The sequence below is a fragment of the Mercurialis annua genome, linkage group LG7, assembly GCF_937616625.2.
Source record: "Mercurialis annua linkage group LG7, ddMerAnnu1.2, whole genome shotgun sequence".
Lineage (NCBI taxonomy): Eukaryota > Viridiplantae > Streptophyta > Magnoliopsida > Malpighiales > Euphorbiaceae > Mercurialis > Mercurialis annua.
Genome location: NC_065576.1, coordinates 45011237 through 45031366, shown reverse-complemented (window position 1 = coordinate 45031366; position 20130 = coordinate 45011237). Strand labels below are relative to the sequence as shown.

Below are 20130 nucleotides of genomic sequence, written 5' to 3'. Positions count from 1 at the left end.
AATTTCTTGTTATAGTGTGTTATGGATCAAGGTTTTGTTTGTTGATGGGTCTTGAATTTAAAAGAAATTATGCAGTAAGATCTTCCTCTATTGCAGTGCAAGAGTTGATTTACTTCTTGAAGAAGAAAAATGTCCACATTTTTTTTTAAATTTATTTAACATGCACATTATAAATGTTTCACCTCAATTTATGGATCACAAAAAAAAAAGTCCATTGATCTGATCAAAAAATTAAATCGAATTAAACTAATCAAAAATTTAATTGAACTTTACTACAAATGATTGGTTTGGTTTGTTTATTATAAATTGTGTTATTAAGTTTGATTTTTAATTTTGTAGAACAGAATAAATAAAAAAAATAAATTATGTAATCTTTAAAGATATAAGATGTGAATTATTTATGTGTTCAAGAGATTAAAATATATGATATATATGCTATTTGAGTTATTATTATTTATTGGATTAATTGCAAATTAATACACAAATTTTATCTTAATTTGCAATTACAACACGAACTTTAAAACTTGGTACACCGATTTTATTTTTTGGCGAATTGACACACCAAACTGGAAAAACACTAACGTGGACATTGTCATATACAGCCACGTGTTGTTGTATGATTGGTCGGTGTACTAATTTGTCAAAAAAATGAAAGTTGGTGAGCTAAATTGCCAAATTTCAAAGTTTATGTTGTAATTGCAAATTAGGGTAAAGTTCGTGTATTAATTTGCAATTAACCCTTATTTATTTAGGAAAGAAAAATTACACTTATATTATAATAAAATTAATAATTAAACTACTCTTAATTCGATTTAATAATTTTTAAAACTAATCAGTTTTGACAAATTTACTTCCGAACCGAATCTAACCGAAATCCTATGTGCATATACCCTAGCTACGTACACTATGAGTTAGTAAAACATATTTCAGTCAAACTAAGATCTTAACCACCTCACTTAGCTGTTAGTAACAGAACTGAAACAACATTTGTAAAACAACAAAACTGAAACTAAACCTAAAGAAGTGCATTGTAAGAAATGGAGATGTGTTTGTGGAGATATATTGTAATAATAAGTTTGTTATGGAGAATGAAATGTGCAAATGGGATTAGATTTGTGATAGACAAAGAAGAATGTGTTTCTCATAAAGTGGAAAGTGAAGGTGACATTCTTCATTTCTCTTTCGTTTTGATCAAATCCGATTCGCCTTCTCATGTTGCGGATTCTGGTGTTGATCTTCTGGTATGTGTTTCTCTTTTTGTCGCTACGATATATGGGGTTATATTTTACGGTCTATTTGCTGATCACGATTCTAGGTGACTGCATGGGCGGAATTAAAAAAAGAGTATGGTTGGCGATTGTCCACCTTATAACTTTTTGAAAGTTATTAAAATGAAATTTAATGATATCATCTTAAAATTTGCTCAATTTATGGAATTGAATTGGTGATCAATTTTTGAGTGATCGATTAATAACATATAATGAAAAATATATTTTCAATAGAGTAAACAATCAAGCATTATCATAATATGAAAACTCATAGATGTGAATTATAAATGTATTTTTTTGTTATATACTTCTATTATTATCTCGCCCACCTTATTAAAAAAAATTAGGTCCGCCATTGGGTGACATCTCATTGCACTACAAAAAAAAAACAGTCAAATTGTTGCTGCAAAATCCGTCACAAATTGTTGTTTATGGCGAATCTTTATCGTTGCTAAAAAGACATCACAATTTTTTATCCATCGTAAATTTTGCAATGGATTTATGTATGGTCTTCCTCTTTTGCTATGATCATCAAGTAATATAGCCTGTATAAACATGTACATTTGATTCAAATCGAACCAAAATGATTTTGTAAAAATTAAATTCTCAAATCGAATCAAAATAAACCAGTCGGTTTGATTTATTTTTCGATTCAGCTTATTATTATAATTGATGAATTTGGCATGTAATGAGTACAGGTAAAGGGACCATCAGGAGAACAGCTACATGATATACATGATAAGACAAGTGAAAAATATGAATTTGTTGTATACAAAAAAGGGCTTTACCAATTTTGTTTCACCAACAACTCTCCTTTTCTTGTAACCGTTGATTTTGATGTTCATGTTGGTCACTTCACTTACCATGATCAACATGCCAAAGATGGTGAGTCCCTTTTTCTTTGAGTATTACCCCCATGAACTTGCACGCAACGAGCAATTAACATCACGGTTTTAACTATATTTTATTACTTAGTATTTTAAAATTGTCAATTTTTATCAATTAGATCATATGTATCAATCTTGAAAACAAGGGAGCTAATTGACTAAAATTTTGAGCTAATTTGATCGAAATTTAAGCTACTAGATAGAAATTAACAAGATCATAGGATTACTTACAATAAAGGTTCATTACGACTCTTCAACTTGGAACAAAAACATTAGAAGAGTCCAAGTTTGTGATTTGGGAAAACCATACCCTCAACTTGACAATTTGGGACCAGTTACATTCTAATTTGACGTTAGTCTTGACGGTTAAAGATGATTCAAATTTGACAAATTGTGGATTTTCTTTTAAAGTCACGAACTTAGATTGTTTCGACTTATTATTTCAAATTGGCAAGGTCGAAATGAACCTTAATTGGATTAGTTAATTAAAAAAAAGTTAATGTTGGTGTGAATCATCCACTATGCGCAAGTTCATGGGGTAAATTGATACTTAGGTCCATATGTTGTAACTCTAATTGACTCTAAGTTGAGCTTTACAAGGATGTGCAATTTGTGCAGAACATTTTGCTCCTTTGTTGAAGCAGATATCAAGATTAGAGGAAGCTCTTTACAACATCCAATTTGAACAACATTGGTTAGAGGCTCAAACCGACCGACAAGTAATACGTACGTTTTCTTAATCGTCGAATGAGCTATGCAATAAGACTAACTATTATTTTCTTACTAGTAGAGTCAATTTTTCCTACTTGTTTCTGATGTTGGATATATGGATGGAGTAATTGCAGTGAATGATAACATGAGCAGAAGAGCATTGCACAAGTCGATGTTTGAATCGGCTGCCCTAATCGGGGCAAGCGTTCTTCAGATATACCTTATGCAACGATTGTTTGATCGGAAGCTTCACATGTCCCGAGTCTAAAACTTCACGAATTTACTCATCTGTTGAGCGCCCACAAACATCATTTTTTGATGCCCATTGCCGTCTCTGGCGTGCTTTTTTATTTTTGGTTCCGAGGTCATTCAGGCAATGCATGATGTACAACAGACAACATTTGCAAGTATTTCTTATAGATTTTTTTTCCTATCTGCTTGTTGGGGTTAAAATTTCTTACGGTTGAACTACTATCTTTCTATTTTTTACATTTTAATAACCAAATCCTAATTTTTCAACAACGGGAGATTACTTGGTAGACTCAAGACGAACTATTGCTAATGTAGCCTACTAGATGTGGCTACCCAATTTTTCAGTTGACAAATGAGCAATTATTAGCCGGAATTGTTATAGTAACCTCTCATTTGAGAAAAATAAAAATTTAGTCATTAAATATAAAAAATAACATGACGATCAAAGTGTAAAAAACTTATAATTCACCACAAGTAACTTTAACCCCCACTTTTTACCGCTGCTTCTTCATAACAACCAAGCGCTGAACCTAGAGATAATGTGAGTAGTCTCCCCCCGGCAGCTAGTCACCAGTTATCTCCTTATACCTTCCGACATCATTCTTTTCTAATTAATCGTCTTATTATGCCCCCTTCCCCGTTTAACATCCTTTTTCCACCTCTTTAACTCTTAAAGTAAATCATGAAACTTTTGTTGTGTCGTTCGAATTTCAAGATTAGAAGCTCAGTAAGCACCATGTTTCATATCTCAAGTAAAAAAAGATGAGAGGTTCAGTATGTGTAAGCAAATGGATACACAAGAAATTCAATGTCATGACAGTATTGACTCATGGTAAAACACAGAATAGTGAAAATAAAAAAGAAATAGAAACCTCAATAAATAAGCCACCAGTATATATAAATATAAAAATGACATTGTTCTTTCATTACAGACTTCCCCATGCCCACATCATCACAAAAAGCTTAAAGTCACAACAAACAAATTCCAGCAGGACCCATCACAGCCTCTGATACAGCTCCAGTCTTCTGGATTATAAGCTAGGGCCAGCTATACATAAATCGATACACTCCCGTTGAGTGCTCTTACCAGGTAAGAGTCGCCTCATTATTCTGCCTGAGCAGATTGTATGCAGCAAAACCATTTTTTCTGCAACCCAATAATGCAGTTTGAAATAATCAGATACAAGTAAAATTTTCATTTTAGTTAAACATTTCCACTAATCATGTTAACGCTTCTAAATATAGGCGACTATGAACATGACAACCGATGCCATAGACAGTGACATCCCACTATATCGAGAATAGTTGAGGTACCCAGCAGTAATTATAAATAATAAAACCATTCCCAAAAATATACAAATCGAGTCGACAGAAAATTGAGTTTAGTGTTAATCATTGAAACAATAGAGAATTCAGGATGAAAACAAACAAAACCATTGAGAAAAATTTACGGAGACTATATCATTTACTGAAGTACATGGCATCAGGAAACTAGTCACCTTCAGGAATGAAGGCACATAATTGGCAGTTTTAAACAAAATATTTGCAGCACAATGGTTATAATTTACTAAGGAAAATGTTATTTTTTAGAAAAATAAAGTTAAAAAAGGTTCCAACTTACAGACTGAGGTTTTCCACCAAGAGTACCAGTGCCATGCTTGAAACCAGAGTTGTCTTTTGCTGGTGAGTCGGGCTTTCCACCTGTCTTTTTCTCATTCCTAGCCTTGTTAAATATAACTGTGAACCCCTCAGCTGATGCTGGGTCATTAACATCCCATTCGCCAAACTTGGGCAATGGTTGACCCTTATCCTGATAGAATTTAATGTTCACTTGAAAATTCAGTCATCAAAATAGAAGACAGTCGCTAAATAATACAAGGAATGTGGCATGCAAAACACCGAAACATGCATTCCAACCAACCTAGTGATAATATTGTAACATATACGTGAATGCTTGAACCAGACTAATAAGTATTGTAAATTACGCTTTGTGAATGTTAGGATTAAAATTGATCAACTGACTTCATTCTGTTTTTGTCAACATTTAAGCTAATGTCAAACTGTAACCTCATACGTAAATGATGTGGCAAGCCCCCCATGCATGGTCACTTTTGTACTCGACATATAGTTTAATACTAAAACAAGTAACCAGCATCATCGTAAAGTTTAATGGACATAGGTGTCTCTAAAACAACGATTTACTCAAACAGGACAATGTACTATTGGAAAGTTCAGATGGTTTGTGTTGATAATACACAGGAATGAACAATCATAAAACGTTGGAAGATAGGACCCATCCGCTTAAGAGTATTTGTAATTGAAGCTAAATATTGACGAACTGAAAAGGTATGTTAGCAAATACACTAGTTGAATACAGAAACGTAGTGCATTCTCATGAGTTTGGAGGTAGCGGCAGTGAATCTTATGCACTCATAAGGGACAATGGACACCCTTGATTTAGACAAATGGAATGCCAATAAACACTTAAACAAAATTAGAAGCAACTTTACCCATGATTATTACTTATAACTATGTTTTATAGTGACTTGTAAGAGCCACTTATTCATGATTGTAGTTTGAGATTTCACTGGATATTGACTACCCAACCAAATTAGCATTAACTGAAAAGGTATGATAGCAACTTATACCTTCTAGGTCTTATTCTTAGAAGATTTATCTATCTTTCCTTTACTCTCTTAATTTCTAAACCTGAAATTCTGAACTAATGGTTGCTTCAGCTGTTTGGCTACTGAACCGTTTGTAGGATAGATTTCTCAAATCTGTCCAACATCCTAAACTTCCCTTTTCCTATTTTCCGAGGTTCTCCGTTAAGTGTCCATCTAAGAGATGCCCGTAAAAGCAACTGAACTACAGTAAAGGATTTTCTGTTTGCAATCTTATAACAAGCTCTAACTAAGGATTAGAAAAGAAAATCAACATAGTGAGCATTCATTGAAAACAGTGGGCTAGTCGGACAGGTGATGAAGCTTTTTGTTCCTCAAAGAGTCAAACAGCAAATATTGTTTAAAAAACTTTCCCCACAAATAGAGGAAACTGATGAAAGAAATCAAATTTCACCAATGAGCATCTAAACACAAGGGCCAATACAAATATCATTTATTACATGAAATTAGTGAATAATTAGGGAAACAAAATGGCAAAAAGCTTAAATTTTTAGTTAGAATTTAATCAATGATATTATAACACCCCTTATTTAGAATCTAATAACAACAAACCATTAAGGAAAAAAATGAAAACAGATTCAAAATATGGCAACAAATCAGCATGAAATCCATCAACTAAATTATTCAAAATTCTATTTCCATAATAACAATAAATTCAGAAAAGATACAGCCTTTACGAAAGAATCTACATCTAAAAACAAACCCATCACAAAAAGGAAAAATCTGAAAAATTAAAGAAAGAAAAAAGCAATCAATTATCAAAATTTAGCCTAAATCTCAAAAATTAAAAACATAACATAAAAATTAAAGATAAGAAAGGTAAATTACCGCCATGATATAATCTAAGGGAGATGAGGGGAAGACTTGAGAGGGAGAAAATCAGCGGCGAAATTAGCCCTTTGTTGGTGATGGAGGTGGTGGTGAAAATGCAAAAAAGAAAATGGAAGACAAAATAAAATAGATTCTTTTTTTTGTCTGTAAGAAAGAAGGAAATGAAGGGAGAAGTATATATGGGCCTATTGGGCCTTCATAGAGAGGGGGCTGGATAATATTATAATGTGCGATTTTTCATAAAAATATTTTAATTTATAGAAATATTTGGTGACTTTATTTTTTATACAAATATCAAGTTGAATCAAATTTTCTATACAAAAATAGATGGTGACTTTTTTTTTTTATACAAATATCTTTTAAACAAATATCAAAGTTCCCTAATCATAATTTTTACATTAACGTAACAAGTTGATTTTTAATAACTCCAGTCGCAGCTCGGAGTCATTTGTTTTTCATATTCGTCAGATTGTGCATTTCACTACTCAAACTCATTGTTACCTCCTCATTCTAGGTCTGGCATGGCTGGGATATAAAAAGGAGCACCTTATTTGCTGAAATCCACCTCCTCTGATTGTTTTGAAGATCAACGCGGGCAGAGTTGTTCGTCCCCCGAAGAACAACGCAACTTCTAGCGGCATTGCTAGAAACAATAACAGAGAATGGATGTTTGGCTATAGTAGATTTACCGGTCAGTGTTTGATTTTCCAAGCTGAACTTTGGGGAGCTTATGATGATCTAGAGATTGTTTGAAATAGAGGATTCAGGGACATTAGCATGCTTGTCGTGGGGGCTATTCATAAGGACGACATTTTGATTAACGCTAATACTAACTTGTTGAATGCTATTAAATATATTTTTAAAGTGATTGGCGTGTTAGCATCCGGCATATTAAAATTCGTTATGTCGACAGAATGGCAACTAATAGTTTTTCTCAGAACTTAGGCCTTATTGTCTACGACACTATGCTTGTTAGCCTCTCTAGTTTCATCTCCAACGGCATTGCGGGTGTTTCAATGCCCCGTATGTGCTGGTCTCCTTAGGTGTTTCTCTGACTTTGGTCAATCTTTTTTGTATAAAAAAAATGAGAACTGAAAATTATTGTTAAGAAAATAAAGTTAAATAAAAAACATATATTTATAAAAAAAAATTCAATTTAATCAAAATAGATTGACTTAATACTTATTTCAATTTACCTATTCTTCGTAGTGCCACCATAAAACATGAAATTTAGTACTAATACAAAGCCAAACTGGCTCCCAAATTCCATAACTGTATATCTTTTTTATTTACTAATGTCATCTCAAAACATTTAATGTAAAAATTGATTGAAAAATTATTTCTTATTATATAGTCCAACATTATACTCATATTTCTTGAATGGTCCTCTGAAAATAAACAAACACTAAAATGTTTGAAACTACATAGTTTCTAGCCATATTGATGTATTTATAATTTGGCTTAATTACTTAAAAACCACTCACCTTGAACTTTTTTTTCGTTTATATCCTGACCTAGGAAAAAATTCATTTATACCATGACGTATGTATTTATGTTTCACCTCTACCCCGAGACACTAAATTAACCTCTTTTCATTAAGAAAAAAGTTTAAAATAATTCTTCATTTTTAACCTAAGCTAATTAGAATTTGATTAGAAATGAATTTTTTCCTAAATGAAGAACTATTTTAAATTTTTTTTAAATGAAAAGAGGTTAATTTAGTGCTTCGGGGTAGAGGTGAAATATAAACACATACGTCAGGGTATAAACGAATTTTTTCCTAGATCAGGGTATAAACGACAAAAAAATTCAAAGTGGGTGATTTTTAAATAATTGAGCCTTATAATTTTGATACGCACAAATAAATAGTTAAATATAATACTAGAATTTTTAAACGTATAAATTGATATGTCTAAAAAATTCAAAAAGTATAAAGGGTAGGTCAACTTTGTATTTTGGAATAAAATCTAAGAATTATATATTTCCTCCGTCCCATTTTGTTTGTCCACTATATTAATATTTAGATGTCTCAAAATAATTGTCACAATTATATTATATACACATATTTTCCTTTTTTATCCTTAATATTAATGGATATTATTCTTGCATTTGTTGGCATTTAATGTTATTATTATTGTATTGACTATTTTTTTTTCAATATAGTAATTCTAAATTAATTCAAGAACCAAAAAAGGTACAAAAAAAAAAGAATTGTTAATATTTAATATTTTTTAATATGTGTGTAAATAGGAAGTGGACAAATAAAATGGGACGGAGGGAGTATAAAATAAAGCAATGAAATTTGTATTTAATGTAAAATCTAAGAAACCCAATTGTAAGTGAGAGTGTATGGATTAAATTAAAATAAATGATAAAATGCAATTTGGCAAGCCAACCTAAATAAACAGGCACATGACTTGTTTGCACGATATTTATATACAGAGGCATTTATTCCGAAATTCTATGTTTTGGAATTGAGCACCTAAAACAAAGTTGGAAATTTAGAATACCAAGTGGATAAATAAAAGCATTTTTATTGAGCTATATCTTAAATAGTTATGGATGTTGACATTATATTTTTATTGATTTAAGACCTGTTTGATTCAGTTGTTTTTTTGTATTTGATAGCTATTAGTTGTTGCTGATAATTGTTAGATGTTAGCTGCTAGTTGATAGCTGATATATCATACGTGTTTGGTGAGATTTGATTAGATGTTGTTTATATATAAAATAACCGTAAAGGTTATAATTTTTATTTTTATTTATTAACTATAAATAAATTATATTACATAATATTTAATAAAAATATTAATAATTATTTTTTTTACAAAAAACAATATTTAGTTTGAACTTATTTAGATATATTTTTTTGATAAATTTATAATTTTTTTTTAAATATATTAAATTATAGTTGTTTTAATATAAATAAAATAATTTTATAAAATTTATAAATAATTAGAGTATTTAAAAATAATTTAAATAATTTTATATATTAAAATAATGATATATTCTAATTAGGGGTAATTTTGTCTAAATAAGTAAAAATATTGAAACAACTATCAGTTGTTGGCAAAAAGCTTCATTTTAGAGTTTTTCAAACAACAGATGTTGGAAGTTCAAAAAACTCTTAAAAGAATCTCACCAAACGCTTTGGTGGAGCTTTTTGAAAAGCAAAAGCTAAAAACTCCACCGAAAATCTGAACCAAACACCCTCTTAACGTAGAACATAATATTTAGATAAATAAATATTCAATACTATTCATATTATTTAAAAAATTAAAATCAAATTACATAGTTTATGGCGGTAAAAATTGAAATGACAAGATATGAACTTCTCGTGCCAAATAGATTTTTAGGTTAAGCTCCACGTCAGTTTTTTGAATTGATAGAATCGAAAATGAACTGACGAAATAATCTTTTGTATTGTTAAATTTAAAAATTATTGTTAGAAATAAAAAAATTATTTGCATATTTAATCTTAATGTTTCACGTTTGTGGCGAATTAATTTTATTTTTAAAATATTGCATCACACATTTTAATTTTTCACGCTTTTACATTGTGTAGTATGTAGTTATTTTTATCCAAAATAAAGTTAGAAAATGTATACAAAAACGGCGCCATTTTGTCATAAAACAGCAATGTGCTAAACAATGCCAAAAATGTACAACTTGTACTCTACAATATTTTAGAAAATGAGATTAAATTGCTATAAACATAAAATATTAAAATTCAATATGAAAATAACCTAAAAAATGGTCATAATAAAAATAAAAGAAAAAGAGAAACAAAAATTGAGGGATAAGGACATGTTTGGTTTACACAGTTTTAGTTTGGCGTAACTAAAAAAGCTTAATTATTTAAAATATTTCACATTTTTAACTTTTATCATTTAGGTTTAAACTTTTAAAATTATTAATTTTAAATCATTTCTTAATTTTCAGTTTCAATTGCATCCAATTGTTTAAATTGGAATAGAAAAAGGTATAAATTATCCTTTATATTTAAAATTTTTATGGTAAAAAGAAAATTAGAACAGTATAAAGCAACATGAAGGGTATATTTGAACTTTTTCTACTCTAATTTGAAAAATGGCTATTATTGAAACTGAAAATTAAAAATTGACTAAAATTGGCTAATATTGACAATTTTGCAAGTTTGGACTATAAAAAAAAAGTAAAAAAGAGTGAATATTTTTGGATGATTAAATCTTGAGAGAAGGATCATTTATGCCCCTAAAATTTGACTTCAGAATCAAGTAAGCCCGCAACATCATGATAGGTTCAAATATACCTCCAACAGTTAAAAACTCCTAATTTTGACGCATAAATGAGACGTTAGGGTCTTGGTTGTTCATTTTTAGAGACATTAGAGCATATTTGAACATTTACGGACGTTGAGGGCTTACTTGATCCTAAGTCAAACTTTAAGTGAATATCTGATTTTTCTTCCTTTAATCTTTACTCAAAAATATCCCACCTTTTCGATTTTTTTCATTATTGCCTCATTTTTTATAATCTTCAATATTAGCTTATTTTTCAATTTTCACTTTCAATTATAGCCATTTATCTAAATTTGGGTTGGAAAAAGTTCAAATATGTCATTTACATTATTTCATATTTATTCAATTTGCATGTTTATCATAATTAATTTTAATAGTGAAGTAATATGAGAAGTTTATGTAAACCTTTTTTCACTTTAATTTAAACAATGGCTATAATTGGAAATGAAGATTAAAAAATAGATTAAAATTGAAAATTTTGAAAAACAAGAACATAAAAAAGAAGATCAAAAAAGTTGAGTATTATGAGTGATTATGCCTAAATGAAAAGTAATGATTATGATTCACTCTATATTTAACCGATATTGCAAAGATTCGTGCATTTTTTTGTCAACAGCCAGCTCTTGATATTGAGGGGAATTTTTGCAATATATATTTCTCAATGGACAAGAAAAAATGACACTAATTTTCATTGATGTTGGTATCTTACAAATTAAAAATATTAAAGTAACATGAACTATGTAAAAACATAAAATTATCATACAAGACAACTACATTTAATAGTTGATATTTTTTTATCTTGATTAGAGCTTAACGTTATCATAAATATATCTGTTAAAAACAATGTTATGATAAACACATTGAAATTTTGATATTTCTATACGAATTATTCTATCTTCATTTTTTTTAAGAATTAAGAGATTTTTTATAAATGACGATAAAAATATTCGACTGATAATTAGTTTCTCAATATTTTAAAATTAAATTTCAACTAAATTTCAATTTGCACATTGTATCTATAATTGTTGAATGATTCATTCGGTAGCTAAAATATCTTCATAAATAACTGTGTTTGCGGTAATAATAATTTAATTTTTGATCAACTCATTTTTTTTAATTACTCATTTATTATTATTGAGCACTTAATTGAATAAAGTTTAGCTTTAAACAAAAACAAAAAACAAAATGGATAACATTTTGAAGAGCAGGTATGAACTAAAAAACAACACTAACAATCTTTCTGTCCATTAAACAGGGGAAGAAATTGAACATCATGGAGGAATGATAATATATTTTCTTAAAAATATAGCTACATTTCTAATTTATTGGATAACAAACTAAAAAGAACAACAAAAATTGAAAAAGAAGCACAGTAAAATTTCACAACAATAAAACTTAGACATCCATGGAGATTTTATCTTGTTGAGCCTGTAAAGAACAGAGCAAACAATCACATCGATAGTCAATGATAGAAGCGTGGAAAAACCGAAAAACAAATCAAATAAGCAAACCAAACAGAACCGACAAATTTGGTTCGATTCTTTCTGAAAATGTTAAAAAAATTGGTTTTTAGTTCAATGCGTAGGAGAGTTTTACGACTTACCAAACATACAAAGGGCCTATAGAAGCTCTAAAACAAGAGCAGATGCACCCCCTCCACCATTGCAAACTCCACCAACACCATATTTCCCGTTCTTCGCTCTCAACACCTGCATTTTCATTGCACCAATCAGTAACAAAATAGCGACACTCGAATGCAGCAAAAACGATAGAACAACACAACAAACAGTACGAGAAGCAGCAGCCAGTAGTGCACCATGGGATTGACACAGTAACCCAGAAATTACATACCCCCAAAAGTGTGACCAATATACGAGCTCCACTGCAACCTAGTGGATGTCCCAAAGATACAGCTCCACCGTGCACATTAATCTTTTCCTGGGAAGTGTTAAAAAAATAGAAGTCAATAACAAAATTAGGTAGAGAATTTCTATTGCTGATTGTAACTGACCAAGAGAGACAGAGAACTGAATTAATGATTCATACAAGTCTAGTGTTCATATATTTCATACCCGATACGAAATGTGCAATTTTTTCTTTACCTATAGCCAGTACATACAAACAAATGGAGGAAATGGGTTAAAGTTAAATTACTCACTGGATTAATTCCAAGTAGCTTTTGATTGGCAAGAGACACAACCTGCGTAAAGCAACCTCCGCATATTAAGATTTCTCATTCATAGATCAATTACAATGGAAGATGAAAGAAAAAGGTCTGAAAGCTTACAGCGAAGGCTTCATTTATCTCATAGTAATCAACTTGGGAAGCATCCACGCCAGCATTTGATAGAGCTTTAGGTATTGCCAAGGCTGGAGCTGTTGTAAATAGCTCCGGTGCCTGCACAGTGAATTGAAAAACATAAGACAAAGGAACTTAAACTGCATAATATCAAACAGTCCATGCTCTAGCCGGAGATTTAAAGTTCCATGTATAAATTGATTACCTGAGCAGCATCAGCATATCCTGAAATTCTCGCAATCACTTGTAATCCAAGCTTAGTTGCTGTCTCTCCGCTCACCAGAACCAAAGCAGCAGCACCGTCACTATGAAAGAGGACAATATCAGATTCAAAACAAATCTTAGGCCTATGTCTCAATAAGACTTGCGCAACCAACAGAAAGACAGAACGATAGATTTATACAGAAGAAAAGCTAAACGACAATCTAAGCTATTGAAGCTCATCAGAGGACATATACATAATGATAAAACAAATAGCAAAAACATCTCAGCAATCTTTGGAAGAAGAATGCATAGTGCTTATAATGCATAATGTATAAGCATAATTACTCGATAACTCTCAAGATAGTTATAACAAGACAAAAGTCTACAAACATCAAATAGTTAAGACAATTGAAGATGGACTACTAAGGGGCAAACATCTACAGGAGTGATAAAAATGTGCTGTTGGTCATGTAAAGCATATAATATATTGAAATCCATTTGTTGAGATGCTCAAGAAAACTGGAGCTATGAAATAGCAAACCTTATGCTAGAGGCATTGCCGGCAGTCACTGTTCCTCCATTATCTTTGAAACTTGGTCGGAGCTTCCTCAATTTTGCAGGGTCAAACTGGCATAAGACAACAGCAAAACGAAATAACATCAGAGCAAGCGGGATGGCGCTAATTGGTTGTGGACCAAATAGACCAATTTACTCTCAACCAAGAGTACATGAAAACCTTATGAATACAACAGTAATTAGGTTTGAATCAAACAAAACAACTTACTAAAAAGATTACATGAAAACATTGAATAAATTCTAGGACTTTCATGTATTCTTGTCCACCAGATTATAAGTATATCATGGAGAGCTTCAGACAAATAAAAGTGCCAAAACTTCATGTGTCAGTGAACATGGATAGACAATAAGTACCTTTCCTAAGCCTTCATCTTTATCAACAGTTGTAGAAGGCTTTCCCCTACCTCCAGAAACTTCAACCTGCAAGATCCCGAGTAAACATAAATTCACAGCAAAATGCAAAGATTCCATCAAAATTTAGAAAAAACAGACATCTAACCGGAGTAATTTCCCATGCAAAGGCACCACTGTCTTGTGCAGCAATACCCCGCTCAAAACTTTGAACAGCATAATTATCCTGCGAGAATCCCCAACATACTTCTTAAAATAAAGATAAAAGGAAGTTATAGCACACAAAAGAAAATAATCAACACCGGTGATCTACTGGTTAATGCATTTTCTAATGCAGTTAATACGGCTGCATATTAATTTTGTGCCTGGTGTCTTGGCACTTTAGCTGAGCACACACTTTGATTCCACAAATGATGGGATATAAAACCATCCTAATCCCTTATAGATGATTAAACTACCAAAGTATGAATCTGCAGTGGCAGGTTACTAATGATTGATCTCCAAAATGTTTTTTATGATTAGACAGTACAAGCAAATACTATGGATGATTTGCTAAGTTTGTCCAACAAAACATATTTTCGAGTGTAGAAAAGTAAATGATCCAATTCCAATGAACAATGAGATTGAAGGAACAGATGGAAGTGAATGCAATACCTGGTCCTCTCTTGTAATTGAGTGGTTATCTGCACATATCTCAGCACAAGTCCCCATACCAACATCATTAAAAACATCCCACAGCCCGTCTTTAAGCATTCCATCAACTAGTGAATCGTGTCCAAGTCGAGATCCCTTCCTGATTGTTATAAAGGAATCAGGGAATACCTAATAGAGTTTTAGAATTATACAAAAATCAATAAGAACGACACTAACCTTGCTTCTCCCAAATACTTAGGAACATTGGACATGCTCTCCATGCCTCCAGCAACAACAACATCATTGAGGCCCAATTGAATAGACTGGGCAGCAAGCATAGTAGCTGCAACATAATCACAAAAAGAAACAGAACAGACGCCAAACATATTAATCACGCTTTAAAATGAGTAAAATAGAAGAGAAAAAATACCAAAAAGCACAATGAAGGGACCTTTCATTCCGGAGGCACAAACTTTATTAACAGTTGTACAGATTACGGAGTTAGGAATTCCAGCACCTAGTGCAGCTTGTCTAGCAGGAGCCTGTCCTAAATTTGCACTAAGAACATTACCAAAGATAACTTCTTGTACAAGTGATGGATCAATATTGGCCCTTTTCAGAGCAGCTACAGTACAAATTGACCAAAAAAACAGCATTTAGCCAAAATGAAATCAACAACTTAATAGAAACAAACAAAGAATAACCAGAAAAAGAACAAAACATATTAGGTTATATATAAAAACAAAACCTTGAATAGCTATAGATCCGAGCTTGGTAGCGGATAAAGACGACAATGAACCAAGAAAACCACCCATAGGCGTACGAGCGACGCCAACAATGCAAACATCTGTTCAAAATAAGTAAAAAGCACAAGGCAAATTGAACAACTCAGTTTAGCATTTTAAATTGAACTTGAACTATAATAATATAGGAAACTAAAACTTTTTTTTTACCTCTAGGCTTAATTTCTGGAGCCATGAATTAGTGCTAAATAGTCAAAATCTACAAAAAGTAGAAAAGCACTAAATTTAGCAATCACTTTTTGCTAAATATATATACAATCTAATCCAAATTTTAAAATTAGTAAGCTCAAGCTTTTAATTAAGACTGTTCTACTCTACTAGTACTCTGATCATTTAAGCTTAATTAAGATCTCACTAAAAGTATGATTCACTAATAACTGACAATAAAAAAAATCTGTTACTTTTAAAGTTTCATGCTTTCAGCCAACTCACTCTAGACGGTTATAAATCTTTCCAGAAAATAAGGGAACAAACAAAACAAACCAACAAAAGAATGTTAAAATAGCTAATAAAAACCAATGAAAATGGTGTAAGCGTTAAGCAGCAATCTGCGAGATCATGGGTTCTATTCCTCCCATGAGCGCGAATGATAAAAACAAAAATGAAGCACCTTTGAATTGTAAAATAAATCCAATTTACTCAAAAGTGCAGCTTTGTACAAACAAATTTGAAAGATTGATTTGAAAGTGAACATTGCAATGAACACATTATGACTTACGATGAACAGCAAGAAGAGTAAGAAGATTTAGATCAAAGAATATAAAAATTGTATCATTGGAGATATCGAAGTGAAATAAATACCTTAGAAGGACAAGAACCGTATTGGTAATGAGAATTGCAGTAGAGAGAGAAAGTAAGAGAAAGAGTTGCGTTTTAGAGAGAGAAAGTAAGAGAGAGAGAGGTGAGAAAGTGAGGAACAAAACAAACTAACAACTCTGCATTTAAGCACGCAGAGATGATCCATTTCATTGACCCGTTTGGTGGCGTTTTTTTTTTCTCATGGAATTTTGGACGGGGTGGGTAGCTTGGCATTAACCCGGCCGGGGCCGGGTTCGGTCTGAAAGTCGAATCGGTTTGTTAAAATTCCATTGTGACGAGTGGTCTGATTGATATTTTCAGTTAGTTTGTGAGAATTCTGAGAGGGTCGAGTTTGAGTCTCCTTACCTTATATTTATCTAGTTTGCATAGCTCACATGGTCTACTACACTAGGGATGAGGATTCGGTCAGATCAGTTAAAATTAAACTAAATATTTTCAACTGAAAAACCAATCATCTTAAAATTTTAACCAAAAATGAACAGATAAGAATAATCGGAACCAAACTAAACCAAAAATAAAAAATTATGAAATATAGGTCGGTTCGATTAAAAGAGATAAAATTTCAAAAAACATTTTGAAAAAAAATGATTATTCATCCGTTTCGATTAATTTTAATTTTTAAGATTAAAATTAAAATCAAAACTAGACTGACTCAAATTCTAATTGAATTGAACCGACCAAAAATTATTGGTCGGTCAGTTAATCCGATCGATCAGACAATTTGCTGACCCATATACTAGATCTCCAATTAAGAGGTGGTGAAGGTTCACAGTTAGGCGGTTCCCGTTCGGAACTACCGGGCCACTGTTTAAGGAAAATTGAAACCGGCTCTGATTAAGGATTTTGATTCCGGTCCGTTCGAAAAAAATAACTTAAAATTGAAATAAAATTAGTTTAAATAGTTAATAAGTACAACTAAATATTTAACTAATAAAAAAAGTTTTCCACTATTGATGATTTGATTTAATAATGTGACTTCGAATTTAAAAAAAAATATAAAATTAGTTTTGCTCATTGTTCATAATATAATTTTTTATATATTTCAACAACTCAATAACTTTTGGTATAGACTAAACTTTTATTGATATAAAATAGTATTCTCTTAATTTTAGAAAATTACAATAAAAGAACTTGAACTTATATATGCAATAAATTCATTATATGTATTATAGGAACTTTTTATTATTATTTCTAAGAATACGTTTTGTACCCAGAACTGATGGGTTTGGTTCTAACAAATGTTGAATCGATTAGAAATTGGCATTTTCTCAGTTCCGCGCTGGTTACGGATTGAACCGGTTCATGACCTCCTCTACTCCAACTTAAAAAAAATTTATCAAACCGAAACTGATTTCAAATATTTATAACGTTGAAATTGAACCGAACTTGATGCTTTTGAATTGTTCTATAGCCATATTTGGTGTCGAGGTCCGGGGATACAAATATAATTATTATTTATTGGTAAATTTCATCTATTAGCTCTCACGGTTAGAGGTGTGCATTTGTCGATTGGTCATCAAATCAAATCGCGCCGAATTAACTAAAGCCGAGTAAGTGAATTTTTTTAACTGAATTGTAATTGAAATACATACAAAGTGAACAATAATCGAACTAAAATAATTTGGTTGGTTTGATTGATATTTGTTTAACCGAATAATTAAATTTTGTCAGAATTAATTATCAAAACAGTAACAAAAAAAATCTATTTTCAGTGTTAATTGCCCACTACATACTTCTTTTGGACGCAACCATTGATATTTAATTCCAATAAAAAATAGAATTACTTACATATTAAATTCTGACATTTTGCTTTTGTAACGATTTAAGCACGTCGTTTAGAACGCTGCATCACACATTTCATTCTTTTTCAATTTAGCATTTCATATCACATTTCCGTTTTTTTGGCATTGTTTTATACAAAACGATACCGTTTAGTGCACATTTCGTAGCTTTATGTTTCGTCAAAAACAAAAATATGCAATAGAATGTCAAATTTAAAAAGAATAAAATATATGATGCAACGTCTTAAAATAATGTGATTAAATTGTTACAAACGTAAAAAGTTACAATTTAATATGTAAAAACTCTAAAAAAATTCAATAATACCTATTTTAGATCAACATATTAGCTCAAAACTAAAACAGTTGCAAAAGCCAGTACTGGAAAATTTATAATGATTTGACGTTGAACAAGACACTTATATTACAGACACCTTGACTGCAAACCACCTTACAAACATTAAAAAGATAACATTACATAATTGTTTGGATCTACACAAACTTTTTATTCATTAGGAATCCGCAACATGAAAGTCTGTATTATCGCAAAAGTTATTTGTTAAATCTGGATTTGAGAATAAGTTTGAGAGAAGAAGAAGAAGATTTTTGTATTGATCAAAAAATGATAACCGCTATTTAGTTACAAGCTACTGTTTATATACAAGTAAAGAGCCAGCTGGATATTAGCTGGCATCAGCTGGCATTCTAGCTTAAGTAAAAAAACTTAACTGCTAAGTAACTAAGTAACTAAAACTACTAATCATAAATACAGTAGTTAATAGCCTCCCCTCAAGTTGGATCTTGGTAAGAAACAAGATTCAACTTGGACAATAAAAACTGATGTGAAGATGCACCAAGGGACTTTGTAAAGAGATCAGCAAGCTGAAACTTTGAGGGAGTAAAAGTAGGAAGAATGAACCCATCTTTGTAATGTTGACGAACCAGATGACAATCAATGTCTAAGTGTTTAGTCCTCTCATGAAAGACTGGGTTAGCAGCTATATGGAGGGCTGCTTTGTTGTCACAATGTAATACAATTGGAGCTGCAATGGAAACCTGTAAGTCATTGAGTAAAAAACTGAGCCAGAGCAGTTCACAGGTGGTAGAAGCCATTGAGCGATACTCAGCTTCTGCTGAGGAGCGTGAAACTGTCACTTGCTTTTTACTCTTCCAGGAAACTAGGGATGTTCCCATAAAAATGCAAAAACCAGTTACAGAACGTCTGGAATCAACACAAGAAGCCCAGTCTGAGTCACTGTAGGCTTGAAGCTGTAAATCAGAATGAGCAGGATAATATAACCCCAAGTTTGGACAACCTTTCAGATACTTGAGGACATGTATGGCAGCTTCCCAATGAGACTGACGAGGAGAACTGAGAAACTGGCTAAGAACATTTACTGAAAAACTGATGTCTGGTCTGGTGATATTCAGATATAACAACCTTCCTATGAGCCGGCGATATTTGTTTGGATCAGATAACAAATCTCCATCAGTAGCAGACAACTTGACATTGGAAGGAAGAGGAAAAGAACTTGGTTTGACACCAGTTAAGCCAGAATCTGCCAAAATATCTAGAACATATCTTTGTTGATTCAAAGCAATACCATGAGAATCACGATGAATTTCAAGACCAAGAAAGTATGTCAAAGGACCCAGATCTTTGATAGTGAACTTAGAATCCAAAAACTGTTTCACAGTGGTTAACTGTTGCATGCTATCACCTGCAAGCAATACATCATCTACATATACAACAA

The 20130-nt window shown here is 31.5% G+C and overlaps 3 protein-coding genes across 4 annotated transcripts; 1 reads left to right on the top strand and 2 right to left on the bottom strand.

The window, feature by feature from the left end:
• The first annotated feature begins 922 nt into the window (after positions 1–922).
• Positions 923–3299, top strand: LOC126655809 (transmembrane emp24 domain-containing protein p24beta2-like). Its single transcript, XM_050350121.1, has 4 exons — positions 923–1241; positions 1967–2153; positions 2774–2881; positions 3001–3299. The coding sequence occupies exons 1-4, from the start codon at positions 1038–1040 to the stop codon at positions 3132–3134; spliced, it is 633 nt and encodes a 210-aa protein (XP_050206078.1). The 5' UTR covers positions 923–1037; the 3' UTR covers positions 3135–3299.
• A 696-nt stretch (positions 3300–3995) lies between these two features.
• LOC126655810 (protein NOI4) lies at positions 3996–6789 on the bottom strand. Its single transcript, XM_050350122.2, has 3 exons — positions 6631–6789; positions 4740–4928; positions 3996–4265 (listed from the first exon to the last, which is right to left on the bottom strand). Exons 1-3 carry the CDS (start codon positions 6634–6636, stop codon positions 4224–4226), a joined length of 237 nt encoding a protein of 78 aa, XP_050206079.1. The 5' UTR covers positions 6637–6789; the 3' UTR covers positions 3996–4223.
• A 5335-nt stretch (positions 6790–12124) lies between these two features.
• LOC126655808 (acetyl-CoA acetyltransferase 2) lies at positions 12125–16712 on the bottom strand. Of its 2 annotated transcripts, none has more exons than XM_050350120.2 (15): positions 16581–16712; positions 15930–15978; positions 15725–15823; positions 15428–15601; positions 15214–15319; positions 14998–15136; positions 14492–14569; positions 14347–14412; positions 13958–14043; positions 13418–13517; positions 13201–13311; positions 13072–13113; positions 12765–12851; positions 12517–12622; positions 12125–12341 (listed from the first exon to the last, which is right to left on the bottom strand). In XM_050350120.2, exons 2-14 carry the CDS (start codon positions 15952–15954, stop codon positions 12533–12535), a joined length of 1203 nt encoding a protein of 400 aa, XP_050206077.1. In that variant the 5' UTR covers positions 15955–15978; positions 16581–16712; the 3' UTR covers positions 12125–12341; positions 12517–12532. The 2 variants fall into 2 exon arrangements, with proteins under 2 accessions (XP_050206077.1, XP_055959687.1); XM_056103712.1 differs by lacking the exon at positions 16581–16712 and adding an exon at positions 16498–16516.
• Positions 16713–20130: the final 3418 nt, after the last annotated feature.